At 42.8% G+C, this 10437-nt stretch overlaps 1 protein-coding gene across 2 annotated transcripts; it reads left to right on the top strand.

Annotated features, from left to right (window-relative positions):
* The first annotated feature begins 281 nt into the window (after positions 1-281).
* Positions 282-9391, top strand: klf10.L (Kruppel-like factor 10 L homeolog). 2 transcript variants are annotated; one of them, NM_001095189.1, is given in 5 exon segments: positions 659-742; positions 4047-4277; positions 5152-6022; positions 6247-7565; positions 7596-9391. In NM_001095189.1, coding segments are annotated over 3 exon segments (1353 nt in total). In that variant the 5' UTR covers positions 659-742; positions 4047-4055; the 3' UTR covers positions 6507-7565; positions 7596-9391.
* Positions 9392-10437: the final 1046 nt, after the last annotated feature.

Raw genomic sequence — 10437 nt, 5'->3', positions numbered from 1 at the left:
GTACCAAAGCAACCTGGGTCACTCTCCCCATTAGGCTTATGGGGTTAGGGCCAGAGTGGCGAGTGACAGGCCCAGTGTGACTAGTTGGGCTAAGGAGTTGGCTAGCGCAGAGTCCTAAGGAAAGCACGCAGGCGTTGTATATAGGTGTGTGTATAATGTGTGGTACAGGTGTATACATACACACTCAGGGGACTACTTTCCCCAGTAGTGAGGCTGAAAAGGCGGCAGCACATACGCGGGGCTCATTTAGTGGAAGGATCGCTTACGCTGCACTTTGAGATGCGCCGCATGGGGGGAGGGAAGGCGGTAGAAATGAGAGGTGACAGTGAGTCATGCTTTATGGCGCTCCTGTTATTGCTGAGGATACCGGTGATGCTGCATCACTGTGGGACTTCCCGGCCGGCCAGTCTGCTCCCCCCTCTCTAACCCACAACCTGCCTGAGCTTTGTGTACCACGCACCGCCCGTAGCCCTTACACGCCGCTCGGCAGCAGCTGATCACGCGCTGCCCGCCTCCTCATTGGCTGACCCTCGACACACCTATGTCGCTGATTGGTCGCTAGTGAAGGCCGCCCATGGCTTACGTTGTGAGAGCGCTGGAGTATTGAATGGAGCTGCTTGGAGCAAGTGAATAGAGAGATAGAACAAGTAGCAGGACACAGGAACTGTAGCTAAGCGCTGAACTCAGACTGTATCCCACAATGCTCAGCAGCATCTCCTCCTCTCAGCTCTTCCCCAGCACGGTGAGTGGCCCCTACTGATTGTACCATTCTTATAGTGGCCTCAGGGGCCATTCCCAGACAAGCCAGCCAGTGGCTACATAATAATACTGAGTGCATAATGTAGAGTGTGTAATACTGGGTGACTGTGTTATATAGAGTGCATAATATAGGCTGTGTATTATTGGGTGTGTAATATACAGTGCATAATATACAGTGCATAATATACAGTGCATAATATAGGGTGCATGTGTCAGGTGGAGCAGCTGTCATTATATGGGGAGCTAGTGGGTACAGACAGAATGGGGGGCTGTAGGAAGGAAAGCTGTTAATATATGGGAGGGAGTTACAGGTGTATATATGTATATACAACTGGTTATTTACTAATAGATGTAGAATTGGGGGGAGCAAGTAAACGGGTGCCTATTATAACTGAGGGGTACTACATATGACGAGGGGGCAAGATGATGAGTCTGGGGTAAATAGGTTGGGGGCTGCTTGTAATTGGCCTGGGTAATACAGGGATTAAAGAAGGACACAGCTGTGCTTGGGGGGTGCACTATATACTGGTGGGTGTAGCACTTACTGGTGGAAGGTTTAGTACTGAGCACAATTTTATGTTTGGTACAAAAATGTATTGTAGGGAAGATCAATGTGTCATGTAATGGGCACAGCACTGCTTTGTGGGATCTGTAGTACATTGTATAGGGGTGGGTGCAGCTCTGTTGGTGGAAGGGGAGTTTATTTTATAGTGGTGGGCACAGCAATGCATTGTGGGGTGGTAGGACAGTGTGTAATGAGGGTGACAGCACTGCTGGTGAGTATGACAGGACAGTGTATAAGGGTGAGTGTATAATATGGAGGAGGGTAGAACAGTATATCATGTTGGGCACAGCATTGCTTTGTGGGGTGGGTAGGACAGTATATGATGGGGGTACAGTGTATAAGGGGAATATATAATGGAGGGAGTAACAGAGTGTATAATGTAGGGGAGTAATACAATATAGAATGGAGTAATATAGTATATAGTGGAGGGGAGTAATACAGTATATAATGGAGGGGAGTAATATATTGTATAATAGAGGGGAAAGGAATGATTTGGGTATGTCTCTTGCTGCTTAAGGAATATTATTAGAAATGACTATGTATGAGTCATATGTACATTGTTTGGGGCTGTAGCAGGAGCTGGAGGGCCTTGTCATGTCTCCTTGCTTAAAGGAGCTGCTGCTAATTCTCCCCACACACTGTCACGTGGCTCATGTTTGTGTGCAGCCAGACTCTGGCTTTCCCGGCCGCAGGGCTACTTTGTTTAGTGCCAGGGCTGCAGGAAGGTACCGCGCTTGCTGGGCTCATGTACCCCGCACGTACGCACCTCTCTAACAGATTAGGGAAACCCACGTTCCTGCTTTCCTAGTTCGTGCGCGGGAGCGCGCCTCGGCTTATACAGTAGAAAAGTAGGTGAGAGGTCGCCCGGGCGCGCAGGTCTCTGGGTTCACGTTCTCCGAGCGACAGGAGGCAGCAGCTGATCACGCTTCCTTCACGTGCCCGCCCTTGGACTCGGCGTCCAATCAGCGGGAGAGCGTCCTTGACCTTGTGAGCCAATGGGCGGCGCGGGCTGTGCTGATTGGTTTTGGCGCGAGTTGAACTGTTGTTGTATCCGAGACCCTGAGAAAGGGAGGAGGCGGTGTGAGGGAGTGTTGGAACGTTAGAGAACACAATGCTGCTGTAATGTCTCTGGGTGTGTCTGTCCTCTCCCCCCCCACAGACAGGCATGTGACATTTGCTACAAGCTAGTGGGGCTGGGGCCAAGCCTGTGTTTAAAAACATACAACTCCTAGATTAGCTGAGAAGAAACCTTTTTATGCTTCTCAATTAAAACATAAACATTTATGTGTGGCTTTCATTCCCTTTGAAAATGAGATTAATTAATAATAATAAATTGTGTGAAATGAACAGAAACAATTTCCCAGCTGCCTCCAGTCATGTGACTTGTTCTCTGATAAACTTCAGTCACTCTTTACTGCTGTACTGCAAGTTGGAGTGATATCACCCCCTCCTTTTCCAGCCCAGCAGCCTAACAAAAGAACAATGGGAAAGTAACCAGATAGCAACTCCCTAAAGGTGGCCATACACGGAGAGATCCGCTCGTTTGGCGACTCTCCGATATGCCCACCTTGAGGTGGGCAATATCGGGACTGACTCGATCGTGGGCCCAATGATCGGATCCTAACGAATGGGAACAGGAAGTCGGATTGCGGGACCGCATCAACGAACAGATGCAGCCGCGAACCGACGGGATTTTTAGTCCCATCCGATCGAGATCGTCAGGGGGCCCCATACACGGGCCAATAAGCTGCCGACTCGGTCTGTCGGCAGCTTTTATTGGCCCGTGTATGGCCACCTTAACACAATATAACAGCTCCCTGGAAGATCTAAGAACAACACTCAATAGTAAAAGCCAAGTCCCACTGAGACTGATTCAGTTACATTAAGTAGGAGAAATAACAGCCTGCCAGAAAGTAATTCCATCCTAAAGTGCAGGCACAAGTCACATGACTGGCGCAGCTGGGAAACTGACCATATGTCTAGCCCCATGTCAGATTTCAAAATTTAATATAAAAAAATCTGTTTGCTCTTTTGAGAAATGGATTTCAGTGCACAATTCTGCTGGAGTAGCACTATTAACTGATGTGTTCTGGAAAAAACATGTTTTTCCATGACAGTATCCCTTTAAAGGGCACTAGTTGGGTAAAAATGTTATCCCCAACTAAAGGTGCATTCCGGTTGGGGATAACAGTAGTTTTTTTTTTAAAAAAAAACACGCACGCTACCCGCACCAGGAGGGAGCTCCTTGTGCGAGCAGCCATGTCCGGTCACTTGCATGCACATAATGAGCAATTCGGGGCAGCTTTTCATTATGCACATTCGAGTGACCTGACATGGCTGCTCACACCGGGAGCTCTCTCCTGGTGCTGCTAGCGTAGCGCTGGTGGGGGGGCATTTTTTTAAAAAAACCACTGTTATCCCCAAACGGAATGCGGGCTCTATTAGCAACATTTGCCCTTTAAGTATTCACATCCCTGCACCGTCGAGCTTAATGTTTTATACCTGTGACTTAACACAAGTAAATCATTTTATTAAAGTATTTCAAAATTCTACTGATGTACCCATCACTGCTGGGAGTGTCTCACAGAATAACAACTCAGCCTCAATAAAAAGTACATTATGTATTTATGCAGTCATACATTTAGTATTCTGTAATTGATACAGTTAGAGTTTGCTTGCAGACAACTTTTCTCAACATTGTGTTGGTTGTTTCTCTTTGTAGATAGACATCATGGCAGTGGCTGAAAGGCAGCACAGTCTTTTATCCCACTGGAACACCAGCACCCCAGAGAAAAAGGACTTTGAAGCAGTGGAGGCCCTCATGTTTATGAGCAGGAACTCCGAGCCCATGCATTACACTGATCTAAGACCGATGACTCCAGCGTCCGATTTGTCAGAGAGTGAGGACAGCATGCTACCAAGCGAACATGATTTCACTACCATCCCAGCCTTTGTAAGTGTGCCCCAATGTTACATTAGAATAAATCAGGATTGCAAATACTAAATATATATATATATATATTTCTTTTCATCATTGTTTGTTTTTTGTGAAATTCCTGAGTGCCATCACTTTATACCTTCTATTTTTATTGCATTAGCACCCAGGCATTCGCTTATTTTCAAGGTGTGCAACCTTTCTACATTTTATATATATATATATACACACACACACACACACACACACACACACACACACACACACACATTTTATTTGTTTGTTTATGTAAACACACAGCGTAACATTATTTGTAACTGACTTGGAATGAAATGATTAGTATTTAAAAAGTTTTTCGACATTTTATATAAACACACAGCTTTCCATTATTTGTAACCAACTTGAAATGAAATAAAAGTGACAGAGCGCGGAGCTGAAGCTTTCCAAGTTTGGCCAGTCAGTTCTTAATATTTTTACCATTGTACTATGTGACGGGGCACTATGAGAGGTGCTTTTGACAGGTCATATTGTAAACCAAAATCTAAACTGAAAATCTGATCTACCAGTGCCTGCCAGCATGCTGTTTGGGAGGCTATTGAATAACCTGGAAGTGACAGGGCCTGTACACAGCTCCTGCTTTCCTTATGTAGCTTATGTATATATTTTTATTTATTCACGTGTGGCAAGATACCAGATGTAGACTGTTAACCTAGCAAACTGACCGTTAAGCTCATGTGCGGGCAACTTTCATTACATTTTGTTTTAGAATTCATCTTTTCTATGTTTGTTTCGGAAAACTGACAAAATGATCAATAAAAAAAAATCCAGTATAATTAATTACAATACTTTGCTTTTTTCCCCCAAAAAATAATATATTGTGTATTTATTTTAGTGCCTGACACCGCCATACAGCCCTTCAGAATGTGAAATGGCCCAATCTCCTGGCTTGCATCGTTCATCTCCAGTACCAATGATTACTGGTTCTAGTGCTGTGTTGAAGTCCATTGATGTCAAATCCCCTGAAACGCAACAGAAAGGTCAGGTGACCAGCGTGATTCGTCACACAGCCGATGCACTGAACTTTAAGAAACATCCAGCAGTGCCAAACAAATGCAGCGATGATCCTGTGAACAAATTTGTTCAGCACAGAGAAGAATCCTGGAAGAAAAATATTCCTAGTGCAGGAGTACAGCCCATGCCAGTTTCAAGCACAGGCCAAATCAAAACTGAAACACAAATGGTGCATTCATTCCAACCAGCCCTAAACACTGGGTATACAACAGCAATAACTTGCAATCCCCAAATGTCATCTCCAGATATTGGTCCACCAGTACAAGTGCAGAATCCTCAACTGCTAGTATCCACACCAGTACCAGCAAACTGCGTATCACAGATGCCAGTCTTGTGCCAAATGGTATCATTATCTTCAAGCAAGCCCGTAGCGACAACCATGATTGCAAATACTCCACCTGGCCAATCCCCTGCAGTTATGCAACCTCTGTTTTATATGGGAGGTCAAGTTCCCAAAGGAACTGTTATGTTTTTAATGCCACAGCCTGTTTTGCAGAACACAAATACTCTTTTTCCCAGTGGAACCAAACTCTCACTGATTGCACCTGCCCCTGGAATTCCATCTTCTGAAACAAAGGCCACCTTGCACACTGACACTTCCCGAATCAGAAGTCATGTCTGCACTCAGCCTGGGTGTGGGAAGACCTACTTCAAGAGTTCCCACTTGAAGGCACATATGAGAACTCACACAGGTATGATTCTTTGTCTGACAAACCCACAGTACCTATTGATTGTACCTTGTCTTTTTTTGTTCTGGTCTTCTACAGATTTGCCATATTTTGTCTGTTCTTCTGAGTCTCTGTCTGCAAGTTGGCTGATGTATGAGTGCACAGCAATAGTTGTTACCTTTTTAAACTGATGCGTGTGATTTGTTTTAAAGTCAACATTGAAATGTAATAAATCTGTTCTTTTGCAGGCGAAAAACCCTTCAGCTGCAGTTGGGAAGGCTGTGAAAGGAAGTTTGCCCGCTCTGATGAACTCTCTCGTCATCGCAGAACACACACTGGAGAAAAGAAGTTTGCCTGTCCTAAGTGTGACAGGCGTTTCATGCGCAGCGACCACCTGACCAAGCATGCGCGGCGCCACCTCTCAACCAAAAAGCTCCCCACTTGGCAGATGGAAGTAAGCAGGCTGAGTGATATGGCTGTTCCACAGGCCTCGACTCCTGTCCAGTGAAACCACACGCAAATAAAATGGCAACTTTATTTGCATATATAGGTGGTCAGAACCTTGGTGTTCTGTCACTAATGCTCTACAGTGGCTGAGAGTGTAGTTATAACTGAATGTCCCAGAAGGGAATGCAGGCAGTGATGAAAATGGCAGCAGGCCCATTCTATGTTTGGCATGGACTTGTTTGCTCAAATGTTTATTGCACTGAAAATGAGAAGATTGCAGGGTTTGTGTGACAAGGTTGGTTAAACAGTGAGACAAGATGGTTCTGATGATGTGTGTTGCGACTAAATGTCTCAGTGGCATTGTTAGATGCTGAGTCTAAATAGCGGGCGATAATGAAACCTTCGGTTCTCGCCTAATGGACAAAGGTTAGTGCGATATGCAAGGAAAAAGAAACTGGGGTATATGCATCTTATACTGAAAAGCAATATGAACAGATAATCTTTAGTTTTATAGTAATAACTACATTGTTAATATGTATTAAAATCTCTTTATATAGCTCATTCTGTTAATGTACCTTTAGGGCAAAGACACGCTCAGATTCGGGGAGATTAGTCGCCCAGCGACAAATCTCTTCTTCTTCGGGGCGACTTATCTCCCCAAACTGCCTCCAGCCAGCTAGAATGTAAATTGCCGGCTGGGTTGGCAATCGGTCCGCTTCATTTTCCAAAGTTGCCTCACGAGGAAACTTTGGGCGACTTCGGAAAACGAATCTCTCCGAGTGCCAACCCAGTTGGCAATTTACATTCTAGCTGGCGTGAGGCAGTTTGGGGAGATTAGTCGCCCCGAAGAAGAGGCGATTTATCTCCGGGCCACTAAATCTCCCCGAATCTGAGCGTGTCTCTGCCCTAAGTGTTATGAATAAAAACAATGCTACCGGCCTTTTTTTGTGTTAGCTCGGTAATTCCTCAGAGCTTAGAATTCAATAGTAGCTGGAAAGAGAAACATGTAAATGATTACTTTTTTTTGAAGAAAGAATGTTATCTGTATTTCAGGGTTTTCAGGATCTATCTCAGGACTTGACACATATCACTTTTGAGACTATTGTATTATATTGTGTGTGTGTGTATATATGTATATGTATGTATATATGTATATGTATATATATATATATATATATATATATATATATATATATATATATATATATATATATATATATATATATATATATATATTAAAAAGAGAACGACAGGACTATTCCCGAGTGGAAAAATGAAAAAAAAAGACAAACGTCCAGATGTGACATAAGCCGAAAAGCGTTTGCACAGCTTTAAAGTGTCAGGTAGTGCAAGAACTGGGTTTTTCTTTTTAAAGTTACCTATAGTGCCGATTCACACTTACGATCACTATAGCCAATGGGGTGTTCCTGTAAATGACGGGAATTCTGTTTAGACTTAGTTTTGGTTTCCTGGTAGCTCATTCCAGTAGTCACATGGGTGGAGACAGGAATCTGAAGAATTTCTTAGCACATCCAGCAGAGTGGCCTACGTGTGGGTTTATTGACAAACAGATAAGGTGTTGGCTGTGCATTGTGCTAATGAACATATGCCTTGTAGATTCTTATCCTGCAAGGCAGATGCCATAGAAAGTAGACTGCCTCAATGACAGGAAAACTGTAGCTGGCTGCAGCTGACTGTTCCATTTGTAGGTGGTCTTATGAAATACCAGCCATTGAAGCTGATCCTGATCACCAGTGTGAAGGAGTTCTATGTTTATTGGAGAAAGCCCAGCATATTAAAAAAAAAATGTATATTGTCATTCCATGCATGAGCCTGATATATTTTGTTACGCACTTTTATATGCCTACATTCGCAATCTGTCGTTTAAAAACTGTATAGACAGCGCAGTCCTTTCTTCTATCCTGTTCTCTGCCTGATTGCGTCTGGGTTTTTTTTTAATTTAGAAGCACAAAACAATTGCAGCACTTGTGCACATCATGTGATGTTCTGTGCCAGGCGTCATCAGGGTTGCCACCCAGCCGGTATTTAACTGGCCCAGCTGGAAAAAAGGGTCTCAAGGCCGGTGCCGGTATTAAAAAAAATACCTTTACATTGCCGGTAAAATTCTAAGGGGAGGAACAGCCACTTAATTTAAAGCAGCTTCGCTGCTCCCTTCTCCCTCCCTTCTTGAAATCACCAGCTAGGCAGGGCCTGTCACGGCGCTTACGTGACATGGGAGGTGCGATTCTGGACTGCGGGCTGTGTTTAGGGTTGTCACTGCCGGCTCCGCCCCTTTTAGTGTCACGGTCTGCACCTTTAGTACCCGCACCACCACTGGCCGGTAATTTTATTTTAAAAAGGTGGCAACCCTAGGCGTCATAGTCCTAGAACATAGCTAGCAAGAGTTTGTGTGGTTACAGATATTCACTAAAGTTCAATATAGCTGTCTTGGTATTGAGGCACAGTGCATATTAACTGATCTTGATTCATTTAGTGTCAAATGTGTTTCCAAAAAGAAAACTATTTTTGGGGGAGGTTCTTCGAGATCTCGATAGTATAACATCATTTCATATTCTGGATTCCAAGACCCTTGAAAAAGGATGTTTTACTTTAACAAATCAAAATTCATAATAATTTCCCATCTTTTACACATACTTATTATCTATTTTGCATTATAGAGGACAATGATTTCCTTACCGTTTTAGGCATATTGAACTTTTGAACGCACAAACTTTACCCGCGAACAAATCCATTTCATTTAGAGCACATCCGTTATGTGTCGGCTTTAATTGCATTCATCGAATGTAAGCACAGGGGTTACGTTTAATGTTGACCATTAATGTACACGAAGAGGCATGTTTGTGACTACTTTGTATATGTATTTGCACAGTATTTCTTTTATTGTACTTTATATTTGTTTAGAAATAAAAAGCATTTTTTCTATCACTTGCTGTGTCGATTTATCTTATCCAGGGGGCTTTCCTGTAAACTTCTACAGCTTGGATAATGACAAAGGATATGCAGACAGAGAATATGCTGATGCTGTTCAAATATGCATTTTTGGGATGATATCCGCCCCATATGATTAGTGACTGGTAGATGGCATATAGCATACACATTGAGCAGTATCTGTCCGCATCGCTGGCAGAAAAATATATTGTGCCATTAGCCTTTATTTTTGTTTTTCTTGTACATTCCACATCGACTAGAAAAGAGCAGACATTACAGGAGTTGCCTATATCCAGTAATGTTCTATGGGACATATATAGGAAAGCCTGAAGTAGGAAGTCCATAAAGATTTCTCATTTTTCCTGCTTAGAAACGCTTTCCTGATGGTCAAGAAAGAGTGCTCAATTCAGTGGGTGTTGAAGCTCTGAGCTCATGATGGTTTCCAAATAAAGATAGTGATACAAAACACAAACCACCCATGTGTACACTTTCAAGTCTGCTCTTCCCAGAAGTCTAGGTGGTTTGAAGACCTCCATCTTCATCTGGGGCATTCTGAAGAAAAGACTTTTGGGAGAGTTAATATAAATGCAGATAATGGTGTGGGAACATTTTCCTTTACCGAGATTAGAAAGATCTTCTTTAGTGGTTCCATTCAAGGCATTGAAAAGAAAGCTACACATATGTATGTAAAAAAACAATTTTCATTTCCTGAAGACGGCCCGAGTCAGTGTGCCGAACGTTAAAATAAATTTTCCACTATTTTCACTATTTCAAGACCTTGGAGTGTGGTTTTATTTTTTGGATTATTACACTATGCCATAACCAGCACCCAGGCAGTTGCTTGTATCGCGAGTGCACCACTAATAAATATATATATATATATATATATATATATATATATATATATATATATATATATATATATATATATATATATATTATATATATATATATATATATATATAATATATATACACATATATATACATATATACACACCAGAAAAACGAGAACATAAATCACAAACGAAAAACTGGAAAATA

This window comes from Xenopus laevis, chromosome 6L (genome assembly GCF_017654675.1).
Source record: "Xenopus laevis strain J_2021 chromosome 6L, Xenopus_laevis_v10.1, whole genome shotgun sequence".
Classification (NCBI taxonomy): Eukaryota; Metazoa; Chordata; class Amphibia; order Anura; family Pipidae; genus Xenopus; species Xenopus laevis.
Note: the sequence above shows the minus strand (reverse complement) of the source record. Positions and strands in the feature narration are given on the sequence as shown.

Bases quoted from the DNA above. Each gene is read 5' to 3' on its own strand.
- klf10.L (XM_041565558.1), top strand. From the start codon at position 701: ATGCTCAGCAGCATCTCCTCCTCTCAGCTCTTCCCCAGCACG. The intron at 743-4,046 runs GTGAGTGGCCCC...TTCTCTTTGTAG, and splicing joins CTCAGCTCTTCCCCAGCACG to ATAGACATCATGGCAGTGGC. The intron at 4,278-5,151 runs GTAAGTGTGCCC...TATTTATTTTAG, and splicing joins TCACTACCATCCCAGCCTTT to TGCCTGACACCGCCATACAG.